Source organism: Panthera pardus, unplaced genomic scaffold, assembly GCF_024362965.1.
Source record: "Panthera pardus isolate Hobbes unplaced genomic scaffold, ASM2436296v1 HiC_scaffold_24, whole genome shotgun sequence".
NCBI classification, from domain to species: domain Eukaryota; kingdom Metazoa; phylum Chordata; class Mammalia; order Carnivora; family Felidae; genus Panthera; species Panthera pardus.
In genome coordinates this window covers 52,545,519-52,572,426 of record NW_026526810.1, presented here as the reverse complement: position 1 = coordinate 52,572,426, position 26,908 = coordinate 52,545,519, and the positions used below count along the sequence as shown (strand labels likewise).

General features: G+C 44.9%; 1 protein-coding gene across 1 annotated transcript; it reads right to left on the bottom strand.

The window, feature by feature from the left end:
* Positions 1–3,240: 3,240 nt before the first annotated feature.
* TGM7 (transglutaminase 7) lies at positions 3,241–25,817 on the bottom strand. Its single transcript, XM_053888720.1, has 13 exons — positions 25,676–25,817; positions 19,675–19,857; positions 18,768–19,013; positions 18,022–18,140; positions 16,263–16,391; positions 15,997–16,174; positions 13,312–13,450; positions 8,877–8,980; positions 8,273–8,515; positions 6,458–6,784; positions 5,883–6,043; positions 3,727–3,860; positions 3,241–3,496 (listed from the first exon to the last, which is right to left on the bottom strand). Exons 1-13 carry the CDS (start codon positions 25,815–25,817, stop codon positions 3,241–3,243), a joined length of 2,361 nt encoding a protein of 786 aa, XP_053744695.1.
* Positions 25,818–26,908: the final 1,091 nt, after the last annotated feature.

Below are 26,908 nucleotides of genomic sequence, written 5' to 3'. Positions count from 1 at the left end.
GGACCTAGAAGTTGGCCCCGGAGCTCTGTGCTTTATATCACACAGTGACACTGAGCAGCATATGGGGAATTGCTGGGGACATGAACATGGCGGGGAATTGTTGGGGAAGACCAGCAGTCAGGAGACCTGGGAGCTGGTCTGCTTTGTGCCCCCTGCTGCACAGCCAGGACATTTCTTTCAGAGTTTGTCTGTGGGCACCACTGCCTGGGAGGCCAGCGCACCGGGTTTTATGAGACAAGGGGAGGGCGAGGACAGTGAAGGAGGGTTGGCCAGGACCTAATCTGAAGGCGCTCTGCAACAGGGGGCATGAGCCCCAGCATCCTGGGTCCTGAGGGCCTTTGGAGCTGGAAGGGACTTTGAGATTGTCTAGCTTGTCCAGCTGAGGTAGAGAAACGAAGCCAGACAGGCTTGCCTACATGAAAGAAAAAGAAAACACTACAGAGTACACTTTTTACAGCCAATTTTTGTGTAAGGAGAGTGGAAAATTTGAAAGGTCAACTGGGAAGGTAGAAATGGCTAATGCCCTTATGGAAGGCCCTTGAAGGCCCAGTAGGAAGCCTGTCCACTCTTTCCCTCCAGCGACACAAGTGACACTGCCAGGCCCCCAGGCTGACCTGACAGGAGGGGCACTGACTAAACAAAGGAGGCCCAGGCACTTGCAGGTGGAGCAAGGTTTCAGATTTCCACAGGAGCCAGCTCAGTTTCTCCGGCAGGTGGGCAAGGAGCCACCTGGAACACAGCAGTGACAAAGCAGTGACAGAGCCCCACAGAAATGCCCAACGGCACTCAGTGGGGACGAGAGCAGCCAGCACACAGGGTGGAGGGTGGGTGTGCAGGCTCCTGCCCTTCCTTCACAAAGCAGCCTGTGAAAGCAAAATAAATTTTAAAAAACAGAGAAAGGAGAAAGATGAGAGGGAAGGGGAGGGGGGAGAGGGGAGAGGAGGAGGAGGAGGAGGAGGAGGAGGAGGAGGAGGAGGAGGAGGAGGAGGAGGAGGAGGAGAGGGTGGTGAGATAAGCCAAGTGAACCTGCAGAGCCACTGAGCAGGTGAGCAGTGGCAAGGATAAAGGGCCCACGTCTGAAAACCTGCAAGAGCATGCTCTCCTTTTCTGTGTTTCTGGAATTTCCAAAATTTCCATGATGCAAATATGCCAATTTATAATGATAACTATATTTTAATTTTTTTAATTGAGATATAATTGGCATATACTATTGTGTAAGCTTAAGGTGTACAACCTGTTGATCTGATACATTTATATGTTGTAATGTTACTACCGTAGTGTTACTGATACCTCCATCATGACACAGTTATTTCTTTTTTGCAGTGAGAACATTTAAGACCTGCTCTCTTGGTAAATTTGAAGTATAAAATACACTATTGTTAACTATAATCACAATGATGTGCATTAGATCTCCAGAATTTATTTATCTATCAAGTGGAAGTTTCTTCTCTTTGACTAACATCTCCCCAATTCCCTCACCCCCAGCCCCCACTTACCACCAATCTACTCTCTGTTTCTAGGAGTTCAGCTTTTTTAGACTCCACAGATAAGTGATATCATAAAGTACTTGTTGTCCCTGACTTATCTCTCACTTAGCATAACGCCCTCAAAGTCCATCCATGGTATAGCAAAGGGCAGGATTTCCTTTCTTTTTCATGGTTGAATAATATTTCTCTCTCTCTCTCTCTCTCTCTCTCTCTCTCTCTCTCTCTCTCTCTCTCTCAATCTCTGTGTGTGTGTGTGTGTGTGTGTGTGTGTGTGTGTGTGAACATCTTTGTCCACTCATCCACTGACAGACACTGGGGTTGTTTCCTTATCTTGGCTATTGTCAATAATGCAGCAACAAACACGGGAATGAAGGTTTCTTCTCAGGATAGTGATTTTATTTCCTTTGGATAAATACCCAGATGTGGGATTGCTGGGACATATGGTAGCTCTATATTTAACTTTTTGAGGAACCTCCATACTGTTTTCCACAGTGCCTGCACCAGTTTGCGTTCCCACCAACATGCACAAGGATTCCCTCTTCTCTATATCCTCACCAACACTTATTATCTCTTACCTTTTAATGATAGTCAGGTAATGATAACTTTATTTTTTGAAGTTTATTTATTTAATTGGAGGGAGGAGGGGCAGAGAGAGATGTAGAGAGAGAATCCCAAGTAGGTGCCACGCTGTCAGCCCGACATGGGGCTTGAAGTCACAAACTATGAGATCATGACCTGAACTGAAATCAAGAGTCAGACGCTTTATCAACTGAGCCAGCCAGGCGCCCCTAATGATAACTTAAAAAATCACAGGGGCGCCTGGGTGGCTCAGTCGGTTAAGCGGCCGACTTCGGCTCAGGTCATGATCTCGCGGTCCGTGAGTTTGAGCCCCGCGTCAGGCTCTGTGCTGACAGCTCAGAGCCTGGAGCCTGTTTCAGATTCTGTGTCTCCTTCTTTCTGACCCTCCCCCGTTCATGCTCTGTCTCTCTCTGTCTCAAAAATAAATAAACGTTAAGAAAAATTTAAAAAAAATCAGTTAAAAAAAAAATCACAATGAATAGTGGGAGGAAGGCCAGAAAGATATGTGGCAAACTGTTAGCAGAGATTTCTTCTGGGATGAGGAACTATAGGTGATTTTTCTTTTGTTTCTTTTCACCTTTCTGGTCTTTCCAAATTATCTAGAATGAGCACAAATGATTTTGAGTGGGACTGGCCCAGCCATCCCTGTGCTCTCAGAGGACAGCAGAGAAGTCCTGCTAGGTATCTCTGGCTGGTCCCCTGGTGGCACAGTCACTGTCTTCCCAGGCAGCCCTCCCCAGACTTCCCTCCAGCCTCCATCTGCAGGCTAAGACCATTTAAATGGAGAGACCTGGGGTCCTTAATTCCAGAGAGGCTGATTTAAGGGAATCATATTGGCCTTATTTTGTGACTGGGGACTTAAGGCAGGAGAGAGATAAGACAGGAAGAGCAGAGAGGGCCCAGCCAATGCAGCTGGCAGCCAGGCCAGGGGACCAGCCAGCAGCAATAAGTAGGTTCTTAGCACAGAAGAGAGAACACTGTTGATAAATTAAGAGGTCTTTATTGTCTCTTCCCAAGATGCACAGAGGTTCTAATAGTGCTTCATTCACCCCAAGCAGGCCAGGAACCGGACAGAGAAGGGGCAAAGATAACATTGCACCTTCAGGAGCAGAAAAGGCCAAGGTGGGGCTGCCAGAGGGCTGGAAAGGTATCAGGAGTGGGGGTAAGGAAGGGGCTAGGGGATGAAGAGGGGAGCAGTAGGAAGGGTGCTGGGCTCAGGGAGAGACGGGAGGGGGTGGTTGGGAGAGTACGGGGCGGGGCGGGGCGGAGCTGAAGAAACCCTGGCTGCAGCAACAAAGATGTCCTTATAGCCCTTGATCTCCTTGATCTCATTGCTGCTGATGAGGACTTGCAGCTGGCGTGGTCCAGTTTTGATGGGGTAGAGGTCCAGTTGAATGTGGATGGTGTGTCCAGCCACCAGAGTCCCAATGCTGAAAGTCAAAAAGAGCCTGTTAGAGCCTTAAGTAACTGCTGGGATGGGTGATATAGTTACCCCTCTTGGAGTAAGCACCTCCCACCCCCCAACACCACCAAGGTCAACCTTCCCCAAGGAGGGTGGGAAAATGGGGGCGAGTAGGCACCATTCAGGAGACAAAGGACCGACCTATGACCCCACAAGTTACCCCTTGTCAGAGACCAGCATGAGACAGACGGTACTTACTTTTTGGATATCTGCCCATCAATGAGGCCACTTCCCTCCAGCACCATCATGCAGTTACTCAGAGCAGTCATTAGGGTATTGGTGAGGGTGATGTGGACTCTCAGTGCCTTGCCCACCTCGGCCCTTTTAGACACCTGTGAGGAGAGAAGACAGGGATATTGTGGGCAACTGGCCTCATTTCCACACTCGAGTTCAATACCCTCATTCCACTGTCCTTCTCTTCACCACCAGGGACTGCTTCCTTACTGCTAAACCACTGCAATTGGGAGAGAAGAATGTAAGCCGAAGAGTATTCAAGGTTAACAAATATCCTGACCTGTCTTAGAAAGTCACAATGCTTCAGGAAGCCACTGCCAATTGGGAATTGGCACCAAGTTGAAATCTATTTCCCTCCCCACCATCTAGTTCAGGATGGCAATTAGATTTCAACTAAAGTGCCAGCTCCAATCTGTTCATCATGGCTAATAGAAATGGCGTGTTGAAAAGGATCCTGAGGACAGATCCAGAGTCAGAGAGTTACGACTGACTAGTGCGTCTGACACAGGCATGGGATAAGAAGTGGTGCTATATGCACCATCCATATGCTATCAGTGATATCTTTCTTTTTTTTCCATTTACTTATTTATTTTGAGAGAGAGAGGGACCACAAGCAGGGGAGGGGCAGAGAGAGAGAGGGAGAAAGAGAATCTCAAGCAGGCTCAGCACCATCAGTGCAGACCCTGATACAGGGCTCAAACTAATGAACCGCTAGATCACAACCTGAGCCCAAACCAAGAGTCAGATGCTTAACTGACGGAACCACCCAGGTACCCCTAGCACTATCCTTCTGAGGCCAATGTCACATGATATGGCAGAGCCAGGACCTGAGCCAGGTGTCCCAGACCCCAGCCAGGATCTTTCCCCCACGTTGTTCTGACAGTAGAAACACTCTTGAGTTTCCCCAGGTGTGTTCTGTGCATCCCACGTGAGGTCTGTGTCATAGGGCAGCATGGCCTTGGCCTGTGAGTGGGAGGCAGGGTCTCTATCCTACTCACTTCTCGAGCCCAGTGCCTAGTGCAGTGCCAACCAGGTGGTGGATATTTGATGAACGTATGTTGAACTAAAATGGGTCCTGACCACCCAGATCATACTCGAGGCATGTTCTGCCTCAAACAGAGAATTAAGAAAAAGTAAGAACCCATCCTGACTTCTCTAAAATTCAAATGAAAGAAACAAATCCCTTGTCCTCTAATGAGGGCATCAAAGTAGAACAGGCAAAAATGTCTTTGGGATCCTTCATACTCACACAAATCATCCCCAGTTCCCTTAACTGTGGGGACCAATTGATAGTCTACTCTGGTTCTGATGTGTTTGCATTGGATCTTGTTTGTAACCAGGGCTCTGGGTAATGGGGGCAGGGTCCTCGCCTCAGCACCAGGCTGTGATTCTGCCCACTGTTTGCCGCACCGTGGCCTGACAACACTCCCAGGTGAAAACTGTCAGGTGGTCACATGGTTTATGATGTGGAGCTACTCATTCTGGTTGGGGTGGAGTGTGCCACTAACAAATCCAGCAGGTGCAAAGCCAGGTTGGGATCAGGCAGTGGGCAAGTTCTTTAGAACAGGAGGGGAGATGGAGAAAGGAGGCTTTGAGGGAAGGAAAACCCTGGTAACGGGAGATGGGGAATATTTCTGCCCTCCATTTATCCTTCTTCCACCTGTAATGACCTTGCCAGCCACACAATCTTAGAACTCAAATCTGAGGCTCCTTTCATGTGTCCTCCCTCTTCCCTGTCAACCCTGTGTTATCTGCAGTCACCTTTGGAATTTCACTTGTGGTTTTTCTCAAATCCAGCTCCTCTACTCAATCTCCCAGCCATGCCTCTCCTGCCTCTCTGCCACTGCAAAGCTATCTCCCTACTTAAAATGCTTTCATCTCCATCTCATTTCTCTGGACAGTGTCTGCCTATGCATCCTCCACGAAATGTCACTTCCTCTGGGAAGACTTCCACTCTGCCCTGCACTTTGCACAGAGGACAAGACAACACCATACTGTGCTTTAATCATCTATTTGGTGTCTGAAGCAGCGACTGTATCTCATTCACTGCTGTAGCCCCAGCCCCTGGGTCGGGTGAGTCAAAGGGCTTCCGGGCTCCATCTCTGTCCAAGACACCTTACCTCAATAGATAAATTGGGAGGTTCCAGAGAGATATCTTTTAGGACCAGCATGGACCTCCCCATATCCTCCACCTTGGCAATGCCAGACACACGGATCAGCTTCTCATCTGTCAGCTTGTTTCTATAATTGTCGTAGGGTAGCAAGAGCGGCCACTGTATCTCTAAGCACAGACAAAAGACATCTTGAGTCTGGAAACAAAGAGACACACACACACACACACACACACACACACACACACACACACACACGGAAATTTGTATGTGTGAGAGACTATGTGTGTGAGTCTGTATGTGTGTGAAAGTATGTGTGCATAACAAAGAGAAAGATACAGTGTACTTAACCTATACCTACTGCCCCCAGAAGTCATTGCTATGTCTCACCTAGTGGGATAGTGTCAGACGTACAGCACATGGCATATGTGACCCCCTGCCAACAACAACTTCACTACCTGGCACGTAGTAGGTAGTTGGGGTGCAGGGATCTCTGTGTAATCTGGCTGAACCATCCCAGCTTTGTTCATGACCCCACAGCTCCCATCCCTATAGGTGATTTTCCAGGCCTTGTTCATACTCACCCTCCCCAAAGTCCAGGTTCAAGTGCACTGTTTGCCTCCAGAGGGGCTCCCGGGTGCCACCCTGGTGCAGCAGGGCCTGTGCACAGAAGTGCACCACCAGTCTGATGGGACCCCGGGGGTGGACTCTGTCTGGCACCCTCAGGGCATGCAGCTTCAGCAACAGGTCCTGGCCCCACTCAGGCGTCCTGGCCAGGTGAAGCTGCAGCTGGGCTGGCTGATCCTGAGACCCCCTGGACCCCAGCAGATCCAGGAAGGGTGAGGAGGCCCTTCCTGGGCCCAGCATTTTCCGGGAAGCCTTCATGAACACAGATCGCTCCTCAGGGGATCCTGGCAGAAAGGAGAGCCAGGAAAGACCTCAGTGAGGAGGGGTTGAGAGGACCAGTGGCCTTCTTTGGGAAACAAGCCACCCAGAAACTTCCAGCTCCCTTCCCAAAGGGAAGCTACATAAGGAGACAATACAGCTACATAAGGAGACAATAGCTACACATAAGGAGCCACATAAGGAGACAATACAGCATCGTGGCTGAGAACAGGGGATTGGTATATTGCTTGGTGCTGCATTCAAATCTTGCTCAGCTAGGTGTCCCTTAATCCCTTGGTGCTCAATTCTTTCATTTATAACCCAGATATATCTCCTTGCCTCATAGAGTTGCCAAAAATTTGAGTTAAATGAGTTGCTGAATATAAGTACCCAGTACTGTTCTTTGTCATCAGTATTGTCACCATCATCACTGCCATCATCATCATCAAAGCCAAAGGCTTTCCCCCCTCCCCCACCGCATCAACATCCTCACTTCTAAAATACATGCTCAAGAGACTCTTAAAAACTGAGAACAAACTGAGGGTTGATGGGGGGGTGGGAGGGAGGGGAGGGTGGGTGATGGGTATTGAGGAGGGCACCTTTTGGGATGAACACTGGGTGTTGTATGGAAACTAATTTGACAATAAATTTCATATATTGAAGAAAAAAATAAAATAAAATAAAAGGTAAAAAAAAATAAAATAAATAAAATACATGCTCAAATCTTTTAAGTGGGTCTTCATCTCTTGCTCTTGGGGTCTACTCAACATTCAGGTTGAACTCCAACTCATCCCAAATTGTGGACTTCTCTAGTAAAGTTACTGTGCACCAGAGGCATTGCTCCAAGTGCTTTCTCTGTATACTCAGCTGCCCTCACAATAGCCCTCTGAGGTATCATTAACCCATTTTACAGGTGAGGAGGTGGAGGCACAGGGATGTTAAGAACACATCCAGGCTTATACCACTAGAACATAGCAGTACCAACATAGCAGCATTGTTGGTACTCAGGCAGCCTGATGCCACCCTGGCCTTCTCCACAGGGACATCTACTCCCTTCCACAGGCCAGGTGTCCTTCCTTTCCCTCCTTAAGTGTCCACCTCCCTCCTTGCTGCCACCCCCACTGCCATGATGTAAGGAGACCATGATATGACCCTAGGACAGAGTTGCCATAATAATAAAGAACATTCCATTTGAATTTCAGGTAAATTTGAATTTCAGATATATAATAATTTTTGTTTAAGTATATTACATGCTATATTTGGGACACACTTATACTAATGAAATATTTGCTTATCTGAACTGATCTGGAATTCAGATTTAACTGGGCACTCTCTGTTTTTATTTGCTCAGTCCAGCAGCCCTAGGCCCACATGGCCTGGAAAGCCCCTGGGAGTTTGCGATGAGGAGCAGGTGATCAGGTGGTGTTGGTTTTAACAGGCATGAGCCGTTCTCACTGGGAAGAACACAACAGACGTCATGTCCACCCACCCTGACACCCCAGGGCCCCAAGCACCTTCTGGATACTTGTAGGAGCTGGTAATGTTCTGTCGCTTAGCTGACCCTACCATCTTGGTGCTGATTTCCTTCCCAATGGAATGGGTATTATGGTCCAGGATTTCCTGGGCCTGACCATCTCTGAAGAGCCAAATGACTTCATCAGCATTCACCTCGGCGTACACAAATGGGGTGTCATAGGGCAGGTGAACCTCCCCTTCCCTGATGGCCTTCACAGAAGCAGGGCCGCAGCAGAATACCCCTGTGGAAGGAACAGAAGTTGAGGACAGCTGACAGCTGCTAGCATGTGCACTGGGCCGGCTGGTGGTGGCGAGGGCAGGTAAGGGGATGGGATAGAGAAAACCCTCACACACCGAGTGCTCTCAGGTTCCCACAAATTCATCCGATCCTCACAGCCACCTGTGGCATTTATCAGCTTCCCCACTTTGCAGGTGAGAAAACAAGGTCCTGCAAGTCATCTGGGTCACCCAGCTGAAGGCAATGAAGTAAGAAAAAATACTACCCCTTTCTGGCCTCCTGCTCTTGTGATCAGTCCCCCTGCTCAGCCCACCCCCCACCCCCCCCCACGGAGCCCAGATCCTTCCACAGTGGCCCTCACTCACCGCTGCTGGTTTGCTGGGGAGTGGGGTCCAGAACTTGCCACCCATTGTATCCTGGTGGGAGATCTTTCCGGATCATCCAGCACTCATTCCAGACATGGAAATTCCTGCAGAGAAGAGTAAGGAAATGAAGATTCACATTTTCCTGGCTTTGTCAGGTATCAGACACTATATTGAGTGCTTTATATTGTTGTTTTTAAAATTTAAAATGTAATTGACATACTATATTGTATTATTTTCAGGTGTACAACATAGTGATTTAACATTTGTATAAATTATGAAGTGATCACCCATGAAAAATCTAGGTACTATATGGCACTGTACAAAGTTGTTATGTACTAATTATATCCCCCCCTTTTTTTACTCTTTATTTGGAAGTAATTTCAAGCTTACAGTAAAGTTGCAAGAATATTACAAAAAATACCCAGGGGTGCCTGGGTGGCTCAATCAGTTAAGCGTCAGACTTCAGTGCAGGTCATGATCTCACAGTTCATAAGTTCAAGCCCCGCACTGAGCTCTGTGCTGACAGCTCAGAGCCTGGAGTCTGCTTTGGATTCCGGGTCTCCCTCTCTCTCTGCCCCCCCTCCCCCGCTCATATCTCTGTCTCTCTTTCAAAAATAAATAAACATTTTTAAAAATTACAAAAAATACCCATATACCCAAGTTATCTATCGTTAACATTTCGCTTCATTTGCTTTATCATTGGCTTTCTTTCAGTATGGGTTTGAAAATTATCAATACATTTTTTCTTTTGTTTTTTTACTTCAGTGTGTATTTTCTAAGAATGGAGATCTTCCCTTACAGTTATCAACCCCACGCATTTCTTATTGATATAATATTTTATCTAATTTACTGTCTATATTTCAATTTTATCAATCGACCAAATATTGTCCTATTTATTTATTTTTTTAATTTACATCCAAGTTAGTATATAGTGCAACAATTATTTCAAGAATAATGCACCTCACCCATTTAGCCCATTCCACCTCCCACAACCCTTCCAGCAACCCTCTGTTTGTTCTACATATTTAATAGTCTCTTATGTTTTGTCCCCCTCCCTGTTTTTATATTATTTTTGCTTCCCTTTCCTTATGTTCATGTGTTTTGTATCTTAAAGTCCTCATATGAGTGAAGTCATATGATATTTGTCTTTCTCTGACTAATTTCACTTAGCATAATACCCTCCAGTTCCATCCGCGTAGTTGCAAATGGCAAGATTTCATTCTTTTTGATTGCTGAGTAATACTCCATTGTATATATATACCACATCTGCTTTATCCATTCATCCATCAATGGACATTTGGGCTCTTTCCATACTTTAGCTATTGTTGATAGTGCTGCTATAAACATTGGGGTGCATGAGCCCCTTCAAAACAGCATACCTGTATCCTTTGGATAAATACCTAGTAGTGCAATTGCTAGGTCATAGAGTAGTTCTATTTTTAATTTTTTGAGGAATCTCCATACTGTTTTCCAGAATGGCTGCACCAGTTTGCATTCCCACCAGGAGTGCAAAAGAGATCCTCTCTCTCTGCATCCTTGCCAACATCTGTTGTTGCCTGAGTTGTTAACGTTAGCCATTCTGACAGGTGTGAGGCGGTATCTCATTGTGCTTTTGATTTGTATTTCCCTGATGATGAGTGATGTTGAGCATTTTTTCATGTGTTGGTTGGCCATCTGGATGTCGAACTTCTTTGGAGAAGTGTCTATTCATGTCTTTTGCCCATTTCTTCACTGGATTATTTGTTTTTTGGGTGTTGAGTTTGATAAGTTCTCTATAGATTTTGGATACTAACCCTTTATCTGATATGTCATTTGCAAATATCTTCTCCCATTCCGTCAGTTGCCTTTTAGTTTTGCTGATTGTTTCCTTTGCTGTGCAGAAGCTTTTTATTTTGATGAGGTCCCAACAGTTCATTTTTGCTTTTGTTTCCCTTGCCTCTGGAGACATGTTGAGTAAAAATTTGCTGCAACCAAGGTCAAAGAGTTTCTTGCCTGCTTTCTCCTTGAGGATTTTGATGGTTTCCTGTCTTATATTTAGGTCTTTCATCCATTTTGAGTTTATTTTTGTGTATGGTGTAAGAAAGTGGTCCAGGTTCATTTTTCTGCATGTCACTGTCCAGTTTTCCCAGCACCACTTGCTGAAGAGACTGTTTTTATTCCATTGGATATTCTTTCCTGCTTTGTCAAAGATTAGTTGGCCATACATTTGTGGGTCCATATGTGGGTTCCCTATTGTGTTTCATTGATCTGAGTGTCTGTTTTTGTGTCAGTACCATACTGTCTTGATGATTATGGCTTTGTAATGCAGCTTGAAGTCCGGGATTGTGATGCCTCTAGCTTTGGTTTTCTTTTTCAAGATTGCTTTGGCTATTTGGGGTCTTTTCTGGTTCCATACAAATTTTAGGATTGTTTGTTTTAGCTCTGTAAAGAATGCTCGTATTTTGATAGGGATTGCATTGAGTATGTAGATTGCTTTGGGTAGTATTGACATTTTAAAAATATTTGTTCTTCCTATCCAGGAGCATGGAATCTTTTTCCATTTTTTTTTTTTTTGTGTGTCTTCAATTTCTTTCATAAGCTTTCTATAGTTTTCAGTGTATAGATTTTTCACCTCTTTGGTTAGGTTTATTCCTAAGTATTTTATGGGTTTGGGTGCAATTTTAAATGGGATCAATTCCTTGATTTCTCCTTCTGTTGCTTCATTGTTGGTGTATGGGAATGCAACCAATTTCTGTGCATTGATTTTATATCCTGTGACTTTGCTGAATTCATGGATCAGTTCTAGCAGGTTTTTGGTGGAATTTTTTTGATTTTCCATATAGAGTATCATGTCATCTGCAAAGAGTGAAAGTTTGACCTCTTCCTGACTGATTTGGATGCCTTTTATTCCTTTGTGTTGTCTGATTGCTGAGGCTAGGACTTCCAATATTATGTTGAATAATAGTGGTGAGAGTGGACATCCCTGTCTTGTTCCTGACCTTAGGGGGAAAGCTCTCAGTTTTTCCCCATTGAGGATGGTATTAGCATTGGGTCTTTCATATATGGATTTTATGATCTTGAGGTATGATCCTTCTATCCCTACTTTCTTGAGGGTTTTTATCAAGAAAGGATGCTGTATTTTGTCAAATGCTTTCTCTGCATCTACTGAGAGGATCATGTGGTTCTTGTCCTTTCTTTTATTGATGTGATGAATCACATTGATTGTTTTGTGGATATTGAACCAACCCTGCATCCCAGGTATAAATCCCACTTGGTCGTGGTGAATAATTTTTTTCATGTATTGCTGGATCCAGTTGGCTAGTATCTTGTTGAGGATTTTTGTGTCCATGTTCATTAGGGAAATTGGTCTATAGTTCTCCTTTTTAGTTAGGTCTTTGTCTGGTTTTGGAAACAAGGTAATGCTGGCTTCATAGAAAGAGTTTGGAAGTTTTCCTTCCATTTCTATTTTTTGGAACAGCTTCAAGAGAATAGGCATTAACTCTTTAAATGTTTGGTAGAATTCGAATAGTGTCCTTTATTACATTCTTTACCACCCAGTCTAGGATCACACATTGCATTTAGCTGTCCTGTCTCCTTTGTCTACCTTGATCTGGAGCAGTTTCTCAGCCTTTGTTTTATTACATTGAAATTTTGAATTCAGTATTTATTTGCCAGAGCTATATTCATTTTGAGCTTATCTGAGGCTTTCTCATAATTAGATTCAGGTTATGCATTCACACACCGAACGCTACATAAGTGATATAGCCTTCTCAGATACACCACTGCTGATTGAATCAGGGGTTCTTCAGCCCTTTAGGAGCTCAGAGCGGGAGGGGCTCCAAGGATTGCCACTAGCTCTCACACAACCCAAAGATCTGACCTGGAAACTGGCTGGAAAAGGAAAAACATGACACCAGATTTACAGTACAGCAGAGGAGAAGGGAGCCAGGGGAAGAGATCGGAGATCCAGAAATAAAGGCACACACACACACACACACACACAGAGAGAGAGAGAGAGAGAGAGAGAGAGAGAGAGAGAGAGAGAGAGAGGGAGTGAGGTGGATAGAGGAGGAAACAGGAGAGACTGAGGAAGTGGACAAAAGCAGCAAGTGTAGGCTTTGCCCGGAGGAGAAACAGAGAATGGCACAAACAGATGGCTCAAAGAAGGAAGAGTCATGTAAGATGCATAAAGATTTTGAAGTTAGTGTTCACAGAACACAAAATCAATTTTTTTGGTTGTGGGCTTCAGAATGTTATCCCATAGTCTTATATTTCTGAAGGGAGTTTAGTGTGATGATGTAATTAGCCAGAACAGTCTCCTAGGTTAGGGAATTGCTCTCTGGGCACCAGCAACAAGATAAAGGATGATATTGCCTCAAAACTAGAGAGAACCAGGTCAGAGCTTCCTTACCCTTCCTGACATGGAGAGAGATGTGTTTGAGATGGTGTCCCTTACCATATTTTGTCTCGCTTCTGAGTAGGCAGCATCTCTGCATTTTGGTCATAGTAGGTGTCGACGGTCAAGTTCCTGTCCATGTTGTGTGCAGAACGAAAATTGGAAACCACACGGGTTGGAACACCTAAACATCTCATTACTAAAGAGAAAGAAAACATGGAGAATCACTGAGTTCATTTCAAGCAGAATCGTTAGCTCCCCATGCATGCTTTCTAACTTTTAAGCTGGAGGAGAGAAAGAAGGCCAAGATTCTTGCAGATCCATACTTGTAAGTCCTTTATTCTCAAAGCACTGCACCCAGGCCCAGAACCCTGCTGCCTACCTGCCCCATTGATGGTCTCCATCCCACTGGGAAAAAGAAATCGTTTGAAGGTTACTTAAAACAACAATAAGCAACTCAATTTATTATTTAGCGCTTTTTCCATTCAGCAGCTTTCCAGATTAAAAACAGAGAACCTAAAACATTTGCTAATTTGAAAGAAAATAAAAAACTTCAGGCCTTGTGGCCTGTTTTAGAAGAGAAGCTGTGTGGCTTAACTTCTCTGGGCCTTAATCTCCTTGTGTGTAACAAAATAAGGAATTGAAACAGATGATTTTCAATTCTGAAATACTGAATCTGTAATTCTACTGAAATACAAGGATTTGGAGGAGGTAAGAAAGAAATCAGAGAAAGGATAGAAGGGCAAGATAGACATAGAAGTAATTGGAAGACATCAGAGACAGAGGGGAACTTGCTTGTACAATGAGGCAATAGCCATCTTTGATAAGGCAACAGCATCCTCTTGTGGCATCTCAGGATAGTACTACAAAGGCTTTTTAATGCTGAGTAAAGATCTTTTTCTTTTCTTTTTTTTAATGTTTTATTTATCTTTGAGAGAGCTCAAGCTGGGGAGGGGCAGAGAGAGAGGGAGACAGGATCTGAAGCGGGCTCTGTGCTGATAGCAGCAAACCCAATGCAAGGCTTGAACTCATGAACCTTGAGATCATGCCCTGAGAGCCCAAGTTGGACGCTCAACCTACTGAGCCACCCAGGTGCCCCCAAAACTGAGTTAAGATCTTAAGATTTCACTTAAGTAGTTAAGATCTACTCACACAAAGCAGATATTACATCACCTACACCATCACCACACCCAAGCGTAAGCGCGCGCGCGCGCGCGCGCGCGCGCGCGCGCGCGCACACACACACACACACACACACACACACACACACACACACACACACCTTCCCAAGGCCAAGTAAAATCAAGCCAAGAGCCAGATGTGACCTTTGGAACATAGGTCTCCACCTCAGCCAGCAAGGCGAGGAGTTCAGACAAGTTTATCCTATCCCTCTCCAGCTCAGGACCAGCAGTGGGTGCCTCCTGAGGCTGCTGGGAGGATTATAGTGCTTTGAAAAGTACGAGGACTATTGAGATTGACCAATCTTTTTGTTACAATTGATTCAAGAGTCCCAAAGGGAGCCAGCCATGTGCTCACAGTCACTTCTCTACTCCCAGCACATCTCCTGAGCTTTTCATAACCTCTCTGCAGGGGTGACAGCTAGACCAGGACTGCAAGTGGCCAGAGGCTGTGTGGTGGGAGCAGCTGTCCCCTTCCTCAATGGCCCCAGAACTTTAGGGCCTGGGAGTGGGGAGAGGCTTCAAGACGGAGTAAGGATGCAGACCTAGACCTTCTCCCTCTCATCCCAGGGCCTAAGGGCCCAAGCTCTCCTCTACAACACCTGCCTAACCAGGGACTTCCTAGCCCAAGACAAATGTGGCCATATTAAATGCTGGTGCTGTGCTGAGCATTTTCCAGGGAAAATGAATGAGCAAAGTGAGGTCACTCTGTTTGAATACTCAGATTTAAACATCTCGTCTATCTGTAGCACCTGTACATATCTGCCAAGCTATGCTGCCCCTCTCAGAAAAATCTAGAACTTTGTCTTTAGCCCCTGTCTCTGTCTTCTCTGTTCTTTGCTCCCTCACACTCCAATTCAGAGTCAGCCCATTCACTCAGCAAACACTGAGCATCACAACACAACAGGTAGCATGTGTAATGTACTCCTGCCTTGCATGGGGCAAGACAGGCAGACACCTCAGTATTCTGTCTTTCCCTCATCCTCACAGATAATCCGATCAACACCTTTGCACTAAATCATAAATAAATGGTAATACAAAAAACACTGATGCTCCATGTGGGTAGTTAGCAAAGTAGCAAATCTCCTATTGTAACTCCTCAAGAAACTCTCCAAGAAGTATTTGGGAGCCGCCAGCTCTGCCTACAGGTGGGATCAGACTTTCCCAGACCATTTGCTTGTACTTCAAGCTTCCCCCAGCTGTCCCTGACTCCAGGCTCACCAGGAGCTGAGAAACCTGAGCAGTGGCAGAGAGAAGCTGCCTTTGCTTCCACTTTGGGGCCACACTCTTCTTTATCCAAGTGACTATTTTAATAGTCTAACTGCCATCAAGGAGACTGCAGAGTGATTGTGACGGGTCAACCTCCCTCCTAGGAAAATATGCAGGAGTCCCCAAGAGTATGGAGTGTGCTGGGTGAGAGTCCCCGTGTGCACCATCTCTTAGCTGTGGGGCTATGGTCAGGCCACAGTTAACTTATGTGAAAATGGAGATAACCAGAGCCCGACTTCAAAGGGTCATCACAAAAATTAAATGAATGCTTCTGCATCCCCATCTCTCCCTCACTCACCTGTGCACATCACAGCTGCAAAGACCCAGCACTGTCCATACTTCACAGGCTGCCTGCCCCTGGCTAACCACTGCCGCAGGATGGCTACGCTGCCATTCCACTCCAGCGGGCTGACCCCCCTGGAGTAGTCCTCTCCCCAGTTTCCCTGCAGCACACCGTTGTCATCGTTGCTGTTGATCTGCAAAGGACAGACAGGCGGGTCCCCACAGTGCCCTAGGGAAGCTCAGATTGTCCTCAGACAGGGCCGGGAGAGCTTCTGTTCTTACCATGGCACTCACCACCCTGCAGACGTACACAGGGTCATTCCGCTGGGAGTAGTCTTTGGATGGGTTCTCTAAGAAGTACAGGCTCTTGTTCAAGATCTCAAAGCAGATATCTATGATGTCCTCTTCAAACTTCCAAGTGATTTCAAGGGAGAGAAAAGAGAAGAGCGTCCTAAAACTTCAAGTCAATAACACAGGCTTTGAGGGATGGTGTGTATGTGCTGGAGATGAGGATGGGGTTAAATATAAGACAAGGTCCTGCCTTCAAAGAGCTTATAAGTCAAATTGGGAGTGTATGAGATTCAGAATTCTGGAAAATGAACCTGAGTGGCTCTAATGGAAAATGCAGACAGAATTTGGAGGTGAGGGATCCCTGTTGACAAGAGATCAGAGAAGGTCATTAGCACCAGTAGGCTTGGAAGGGCCAGGTAGACAGGAAGAGAGCATGGTGGGGATGTTCACCTGAGGTCTTTGAGTATGGTGCTGCCCAGGACAGGGGCTTAGAGGTTCTCTTTTCTGGAGGACATGAGGGAGTAGGAAAGACCAGATGGATAAAAACAGGGCAGCTGTGAAAGGTGAGGGAGAAGAGTATGGGAGCCTTGAAATCAAGTAGAGGAGTTCAGCTGTAGCTGGGAACCCAGGAGAAGCCAGTGTAGGTTCATGACATAAGTTTATAACATATACTTGATACATATGCCTATGTGAAGTATGGAGAATGCTGGGTCTTTGCAGCTGTGATGTGCACAGGTGAGTGAGGGAGAGGTGGGGATGCAGACATATGTCTCCGTTTCAAAAAATCACACAAATTGTCACAGTTGGAGCACACAGTCTCCCCACTCCCTCCCCACCACCCTCCTGGTGAGTGTGGATGGGGCTGAGATGTCAGTGGGAGGGAGGCAGAAAGTATACTAGTCATATTTACTGGTTGAAAGTGGAAAAGTTGCCCAGAGCCAAAGGTCCTGCCATTTGTACACTGACAGGATATTTGATGTTATTAAAGAATTGTCGTCTATTTTTTCAGTTATGATAATATTCACTTTTTCAGGAAGAGTTTTTATCTTTTAGAGCTATAATCAAAGTATTACTCTATTAAATGATATGGTATCTATAAATTCCTTTCAAAACTTCCAGTGATGAGTTTGGAGGGATGGGGACAGTACAGACCAGGGACAGGCAAACTTTTTCTGTAAAGGACCAGATAGTAAGTATTTTAGCTTTTGCAGGCTGTGGGGTCTCTGTCTCAGCTACACAACTCTACCACTGTAGCATTAACACAGCCACAGGTGATACTTAAGTGAATGAGCATGGCTGTGTTCCCGTAAAATGTCATTTATGGACACCACAGCTTGAACTTCATATAATTTGCATATCACAAAAAAATTTTGAGTTCTTTTTCAACAACTTAAAAACACAAAAACCATTTTAACTCATGAACCACGCAAGAACAGTCAGTGGACTCTAGTTTGCAAACCCCTGGTATAGATGGAATAAGATTCACCATAAATTGCTCATTACTGGAGCTGAGAGACAGGTTCATTTTAGTATCCTGTCTACTTGGATAATGTTTTAAGTTTTTTATATAAAATATTAAAAACTTGAAAGATATCTCCCCTTCCTTCCTTTCCCCTCTTACTGGTTGGGAAATTGGCCCCGCACCACACACTGTGACAGTTTGTTAGTGGCCTTTTGTGAGCTAATAGAGTTGATTAAGAACCAGCATAAGGAGACCTGCCCCAGGCCCCATTTCTGGTGACAGTATTACCTGCCCATAGTTCCAGGGCCAGGAGGTGATGAATCTTTCATGACCCTTGTAAACAAAGCCATAGTCCATCATGATATACTCCTGCAATAGTATTTCACTTGGCAGGTAGACATCATCCTCTGAGTGGTTAAGAGTAGGAGAGGGGGCAAAAGACAAACAGAGAAATAAAAAAAAAATAATAATAAATAAAATAAAATAAAACAAAATAAAATAAAATAAAATACAGTAATGACAGTGTCTTGCTGGATAATAGGGGAAGGAATGGGTTGGTGGCAATAGAAATGGAAACTGGACCCCTTAAAAGTCTATAATGCTCTTCTAGAGGCCAGTGATATAATCTGTACTTTAAAACATAATGATTATCATTTCCTGATTGTAAAAGTGGAAAGCCTATTGTCGAGACTTGGAAAATATGGATGACGGAATGCAGATAATGAAAATCACTCATTCCCACACCTCACAGACACCCACCACTACAGTTTGGTATATTCCTGCCACTCTTTCTGTCCACGTACATGTAATACAATTAAGATCACACTGTGTTCCGTTTCCTAATCTCTTTCACTGCACATCACACCACAAGCATTTTCATCATGCCATTAAAATTCTTTTTTTAAAGATGGCTTTCAGTGAGCACGTGGTATGGCATAGATAAGCAGCTTTTATCTTCTGGGCTTTCTCAGAAGAACCTCCCTGAGCCTTCCTAGTGGATCAGGTTGTCATTACAGCCTGTGAAGCAGTTGTACCTGCATTCCAAGGGTTAAAAAGCAGGATGAAAGTTCCCAATGGGTGAGTCACACTGTGACCCTGGCCCTGAGAGATCTCTATCTTCAGAGTGTAGGGACCAACGACTGCATTGGATGGTGTAAAAAGGGAGACAAAGAGTGAGTTGGTGTCAATGGTGAAGTTAGAAGCACTCCAGACATTCCCTTGTCGAGCCTGGGTAAGGGAGAAGGTGGCTCGGGTTCCCAGCAATTCCGTGGGCGCTGGTCCTGTGTGAGAGACAAATGACCCCTCAGTGAGGTTTAAAATCTATGTGACATGATTCCAGGGGGCTAGGAGGACCCTCACCTTCTTCCACCACTGGCTAATCCTTTTGGTTTAAGGCTTTTATTGCCACTGGATGTCTTTGGGCAAGCCATTGAAGATCTGTGGGCCTCAGGTATTTTTATCTGTAAAATGGGATCATCATAGTACCTGAAAGCTAAAACTCCTGTCATGGGGATTAAATTATATAGTATATATGAAGTTTCAGCACAGTGCCTATTGTGCATTTAAAAATTGGCTGTTATCAGGGTGCCTGGGTGGCCCAGTTGGATAAACATCTGACTCTTGATCTCAGCTCAGGTCATGATCTCACAGAGCCCCACATCAGGCTCTGCACAGAGCCTACTTGGGATTCTGTCTCTCCTTCTCTCTGCCCCTCTCCAGCTTGTGTTCTCTCTCTATCAAAGTAAATAAACTTAAAAAAAAATGGCTGTTATCATCACAGTTTCAATTTGCTGAGTTGGCCAAATCTTTCTTTAATGTCACTTATCAGGTGAGCACTTAGAGGGTCCTGGGGATCCCAGGAAGAGGGAGGGGAGGGAGCACTCAAGAAGGGGAGGTGGGAGCCCTACAGGTGAATTTTGCCTTAGGGCAGGGTGAACTCACCCGTCTCAGCCACAAAGGTGAGGTAGTCTGTCCCAAAGCGGAAGGGTCGGCTGAAATGTAGTTGGAGCAGAAAGGACTGGCCCCGGCGTACAACAAGCCGCTTCAGGCCCATCTCCTGCGTGTGATGCTCCTGGTTGTTTCTTGGGCTCTGCAAGTCCACAGACCTGAACTTCAAGGCTGCCACTGGAGGGGTATCAGGAGAGGAGACAGGTCACTGCCCAGCTGTGGCTCCCCACGTTCAACATCCCCCAACACTTCTCAATCATTTCTGCGGCACCTGGCTCTGACTTCGGTAGGATTACTGTCTACACCTGAGCCCTTCTGCCACCCCTGCCTGCTAGTTTTCACAACTTAGCCTTGGCAGTTTAGCAGGCCCCAACCCTGGAGTGGGAAGATTGTGATCCTGGTGACTCTGCACCTGGACCCAGAGCTATAGGGCTCAAAACTGAGGGCCCCAGGGGGCACCTGGGTGGCTCATTAAGTTAAGCGTCCGACTTCAGCTCAGATCAGACTCTCAACATTTGTGAGTTCAAGCCCTGCCTCAGGCTCTGTGCTGACTAGCTCAGAGCCTAGAGCCTGCTTCAGATTCTGTGTCTCCCTCCCTCTCTGCCCCTCCCTCACTGGCACTCTGTCTCTCACCCTCTCAAAAATAACTAAACATTAAAAAACAAAACAAAATTAGGGATCCAGGAAGAGAAATGTTTCCAGATAATTGACACTTAATCTATGAAGTGCCACCACATACTATTAACCACTTTTGTTGACAGTCTTTCCAAAAGTTACTCTATTATCATGCTGATAGAAGAAAGAACATATTAGAATTTTGTATGAATTAAGTCAGTGAGCTGACTAGAGGCTGTGACCTCAGCTACAGGCAAGTCCCTGCTTAAGATGCTGGGTAGGTAGCTTCTTTCTCACCTCTCAGCCATGCTCTGGGTGTACGAGGGCACTGACTCTTCCCAGGAAGCTACTGTGTGTGTACCTAGCGTACAGTTTAAAGACGCTCATAGCACAACTGGCCAGAGTGTGGGCTGTCACTACCTTAGCTCTGAGACCTTGAGCGAGTCACTTAATACCCAGAGACATCAGTGTCCTCAGCTGCAAAATAGAGACAGTGGTATTCCTACCCCATAGGGTCCGTGTGAGCATTGAGTGAAGATTCACAGGTAAAGGACTTCTGGTAGTGGCAGGTATGGAGTAAGCACTCAGTAATCATTAATTGCTCTTAGTGCTAGTAATGACAGAGCCTCAGATTGTATTTGCTTTGTTATTTTTAAAATTTTTTTTAATGTTTATTTATTTTTGAGAGAGACAGAGACAGAATGCGAGTGGGTTGGGACAGAGAGAGAGGGAGACGAATCTGAAACAGGCTCCAGTCTCTGAGTCGTCAGCACAGAGCCCAACGCAGGGCTCGAACTCACGAGCTGCGAGATCATGACCTGAGCTGAAGTCGGACGCTCAACCGACTGAGCCACCCAGGTGCCCCACTTTGTTATTTTTTTTAAAAAATTTTGATGTTTATTTATTTTTATTTTTGAGAGAGAGAGAATGAGAGAGAGAGAGACAGCATGCGAGTGGGGGAGGGGCAGAGAGAGAGGGAGATGCACAATCCAAAGCAGGCTTCTGAGCTGTCAGTATAAAGTCCGACGCGGGGCTTGAACCCACGAACTGGGAGATCATGACCTTAGCCAAAGTTGGACACTTAACCAACTGAGCCACCCAGGCGCCCCTGAGTCATTTTTGCTGGTGATATTTACTGCGCTTACTGTAAACAAAAATCCATTTGATCTTTTTCCCTAGTAGCACATCAGTTTATCTCAGTGGTTCTCCAGTGGAGAAATTCTGTCCCCTGAAGGACATGTAACAATGTCTGGATACATTTTTGGTTGTCACAACTTGGGGTAGAGGCCGGGGATGCTGCCAAACCGCATCCTAGAGGAAACACATTTTAGCACCTACCAGTTTTTGTGCCATTCACATTCTGAACTTCCACACTGATTCTTTATGTTTTTGCTAAATTAGTTCACTTTGATAGTTTTGGCCCATCTTTCCTACCTGGCTGGAATTCTTAAATCCTTGTTCTTTCACCCAAATGCTTTACGTTGCCATCTGGGTACTGCCTAAACTGTTTTCCAGGTCTTCATCCGAGACATTGCTAATAAGATGGTTCTAAGCATTAGGGCTTAAGTCAGACACCAATGGAGTATCATGTTGGAGTTTTCTTCCAGGTTAATGCTAAGTTATTAGGAAATACTCTTTAAGTATAGTTGTTCAACTAGCTGTGACTACATCTGATACTTCATCTGAGGAAATGGGATTAAGTGTTTAAAATTTTCCTTCACAGCCTAAAATCAAATCCAACTTTCATATTTGTATCTTTCCCACAACCTTGTTAAACATTTGACTAAAAACAGAATGTGCGTGATGGTCCCTTGATCCCCCTTCTTGTAACCATCTTTCATTGAGGCAGATTCAAAGATGAATCACTGGATCAAATAGTACAAAGTTTTTAAACCTCTTATTGTAACTTAGGCACTTAAATAATTATATTATTGCAACCAGAGAAGTCAGGACGAGATCTAACATGGATGCCTTTGAGTTACTTAGCAGCATTTTTTAAACATCAGGTCCAGGGGCGCCTGGGTGGCTCAGTCGGTTAAGCAGCCGACTTGGCTCAGGTCACGATCTCGAGGTCCATGAGTTCGAGCCCTGCGTCGGGCTCTGGGCTGATGGCTCAGAGCCTGGAGCCTGCTTCCAATTCTGTGTCTCCCGCTCTCTCTGACCCTCCCCCGTTCATGCTCTGTCTCTCTCTGTCTCAAAAATAAATAAACGTTAAAAAAAAAAAAAAGAAATTAAAAAAAAAATCAGGTCCAATCCATTAGTAGTTTGCAAAATCAATTCAGAGAAATGTGACCAATTTTTTTTTAAATAGAAAATATCACAATGTAGCACACATAAGGAGAGGAAGAATAATTTTATGTGTAACTGGGTCATGATGTAAACTGTGGGTCAGAGTCAAAAAGTTTGAAAGCAACTGGCCTAGATACTGATTGTATCTTGTCTTTTCCTGAGGGACCTGACATTTTCATACCAGGAACTACAGAGCCTCCGAAGGAAGCTTCTCCACCCCATGTGTAACATCCAGTGGCCGTTCCACCCTGAAAGATCAAATACCCAAAAGAGGCAGTGAAGAGCACACAGAAGTGCTTACGTCACTTCCACAAGAGAGAACAGGACTGGGGGCAGCCTTTTCCGGGCTGCTGTCCACAGCTAGAAGCATACTTCTAAGGGCAGATCAATTCTCCCTTTACTCGGGCTGGGGTGGTTTGGGAAGGAAAGGGGAGGAGGAAGAAGGAAGATGCCTTCCTCTCCATGCCTAAGATTGCAGTGCACAGAGAAAACTTATTGTCCATTGGAGACTCAGGTTTTCTTTTTTATTCCACTTAACACCATTATGCATTTGGCTCACTGAAGGCCTTTTCATGTCAGGAAGACAGTGACTTCAGAGAACAAGAGGGAGGTCCTTCAAGGGAGCAGGAAAAAAATTCAAAAACCAAAAGGATCAGGAAGAGGTTTAACAAGGCAGGAAATCAAGCAGAAGCAATTAGTAAAAACATGTCAACTCCCACAAGGCCTTCTTGCCTTGGCCATTGGCCCACCAGAGTTAATGACTTGAGCAAGAGGAGAGGAAGCCTTGGCCACATGATTCCCGGTGCTTGACTAATACAAAGACAAGGAAGGATCAAAATATACCCCCATGTATTATCATCCTGAAAATGTGTGGGGGCAGATGGGGAGGACATTAAAACAGTCATCTGCCTATTATGAGTTCTGAAGCTCCTGCCATCTGAGACCAAAACCTGAGGCAGCCCTACTCTCACAGACAACTCCATCTCTCCACTTGGGTCTTAGCTCAGAGGTACCTGCTGCACAGGGGCTTTCTTCAGCCACTGAATGTGATGCCCCACCTCCAACCCTATCGCTCACCATCAAAACACCCTTTTTATTCTCTGCTGGGCACTTAATAGTATCTGGGATTATTTCCACAGAAGTAGAGACCTTGGCCATCTTCTCACTCCTGGATCCCCCACACCCAGGATGGAGCATGGTTCCTAATTGCTGCTGATAATGGTCGCTAATGTTCACTGAATACCTACCACCTTCCAAGTACCATCCGAAGCATTTTATGTGTCTGAAATCATTTATGTTCTCACAACCACACTGTGATAGAGGTGTTAATAGTGTTGCCCATATGCAGGAAGGTACAGGGTAGAGCTGCGATTTGAACCCAGGTAGGTTGGCTCCAGAGCCTTCCCTCTTAATCTTCAAGGTTTCCTGCCTTCCCTAGGGAATGCTCTGAGATGTTTGCTGGTACAATGTGGGCAGCATGGGTAAAGTACTAGGAGACTAGCCTCACAGGACAGCAGTGGGGCTGTGGCGGAAGAGAAGGAGAAAACCCTCTGTGGGCAGCAGGGCCAGGATGGGGAGGGGGGGCTTGACTCAAGGCCAAGATGCTGCTGTTTGATCCACTACTAATGGGTATACCTACCCACAGTGGGAGGATAAAATGGTATACCTTTCTGAGGGCAACTCATCAATATTTATTATAAAAGAAAAGAGGGGCGCCTAGGTGGCTCAGTCGGTTGAGCGTCTAACTTCAGCTCAGGTCATGACCTCACAGTTCGCAAGTTCGAGTCCCACATAGGGCTCTGTGCTGATGGCTCAGAGCCTGAAGCCTGCTTCTGATTCTGTGTGTGTGTCTCTCTCTGTCCCTTCCCCGCTCACACTCTGTCTCTCTCTCTCAAAAATAAATAAACATTTAAAAGAAAAGAAAGCCTTAAAACATAAATACATTTGAGGCACAAATTCCTCTTCTGGGAATTTTTCCTAAGAAAAAATCATAATTTATGTACAAAAATGTAAACATAAGGATGTTCAGTGCAACCTAAATATCCTATAGTAAGTGTTGGATACATAAACTTTATTCCTCTGATGTCAACATAACAAACAAAAAGAACAAAGAATATGGGGAAATAATTCATGAGGTATTAAAAAGTAACATAAAAATACTAAAACCCAGTATGTTACAGATTATCTGTAGGTGGTGATATTATGGGAAATTTTTCTTTCCTTTGAGTTTTTTGGTATTGTCACACTTTTGCTTTGAACATGTATTCCTTTTGTATCAAGGAAAAGTGTTACTTTGATTAGAGGCGGGTTTCTGAGCAGGAGTGGCACCATCAAAGCTGTAGTTGAGGATTAATCCAGCTATGGTATGTAGCACAGACAGAGGGAAAAAAGTCTAGGGAGGGAAGAGCAGTGAGACTCTGTCGCAATAACCCAGGTAAAAAAACTAAGAGGACCTAAACGAAAGTGTTGGCAAGAAGAAAAGAGGGACCGCCCTGTGTGTGCGAGGGACTGAAGCTCACGGTCATGTGGCAGGCTAATAAACACTTGAAACACCTTGACTTCCAGTGCTTCGCAAAGCTAGTTTGGGTTAAGACTGGGGCAGGTTAAAACAATCCACAGCCAGCAACATCCTAGGCAATCAGGCTACTGGCAAAGGACTGGAAAGCTCCAGACAGAGATGGCGAAGGGTAAATTATCCCAGGCACAGCCAGCAGTGAGAGCCAGCACCTGCCAGCAAATGTCAGGTGCACTTTGGCTCCTTCTCTTCTCCTGCTCTTGTCCCTGCACTTAGTCTAGCTTCTATGTCAGTGTCTTTTCTTTTCCCACTTCTCTTTATTGTCGGTTTGGGACTTTGATAAATACTTCATTCTTTTTCATTTCTTCCCTTTTAAAAAATGTAAAAGGATACATCTTTGTGAGAGCCCATGAAGATTCCTAAGCGATGAGATTACTGCAGAGTGTTTCTATGTTCCTTAGAATGTGCAAGAAGAAAAATATCTTATTATTTGAAGGTTCAAGTACAAATTTCTTCGTGAAGTGTTCATTGTCCTCCACAATGTGGTCCCAACTTATCTATCCAATTTTATCTCACGGTAGCCCATAAACTCTGCTTCATTCATGTTGTGGCCTCCAACCCTCTGGATGTAGGGATCTACATCCCCACTGTCTCGATTTTTCCAATAAAACTCAGCATCCACTTCTCCACAAAATCCTCCCCAAGCATTTTGGAACATGGAGATATCCTAGCACCGGTAGCAATAGTTTTATAGCTGGGTAATATTTACTAAGTGTCTGTAAGCCCCAGGCTTTATATACATTGTGTCCTTCTATCCCTATAACTACCCAACAAGATGTTATTAACTCCATATTATAGGTGAGCTGACAGAGGATCAGTGAGATTAAGTTAACTAGGTAGGTGTCACCTATAATAAGTGGCAAAATTGTCGTTCAAACATAGACAGTTTGACTGCAGAGCCTAGCTTTTAACCTCTGGCTTGTGGTGACGGTCTGGAGGTTTTCACTTTTTTTCCCCCCTCATAAGTGAATATCCTGCTCTATTCAAATGCATAAAGCTTCTAAGAGGAGCTGCTCTGGTGAAAGAGGTGGGGGAGGAGTCCCTCTGGCTTCTCTGTAGAGCCCTACCTGTCTAAAGAACATGATGAAAACCACATATTCATCCCAACCTCCTCATCCTAAAATGTCAGCAGGTGAGATCAGAACCGGTTTCAGGGTCCACCTGTGTCTCTCTCTCCTCTGCAATTTCTCAGACTCTGAACCCTTATTTCTCAGTTAATCATGTACCACTAAGTCCTTTCTTTGAAACATTATTTTCCTTTAATGATATCTACATGAGTAGCTGTGTTGTGTGATTGTTAACAGCTAGTACTCAGCAATTCAAATAGCTGCTGGCAAAAGAGAAGTGTTCCCAGAATGGCTACCCAGGTTAAATCATTAGGTCCTTTGCAGCAAATGTAACAAAGGATTAATATCCATAATATGTAAAAGTTGCTATAAATATTAAGAAGTCTTCAGAGAAATGCAAACTATAACAATAATGAGATCTTACCTTTGATCCATTCAAAAATATTTAAAAGAATAATAATAGTGTATTCTGTGAAGTTATATATGGAAGTGGACAGTCTCATACATTGATGGTGGGAATGTAAATTCATATAGACTTTTTGGAGGAAATTGATTGATACTAAAGAGTAGAAGAAAATGCCATCCCCAAATATGCCACTTTGGCATAGAGATTATTTTGAGCTGCAGGCACTTGAGAAGCAGATATAAGAAAAGCTCTCAGCACTTTCCCTATTTGCTTAAA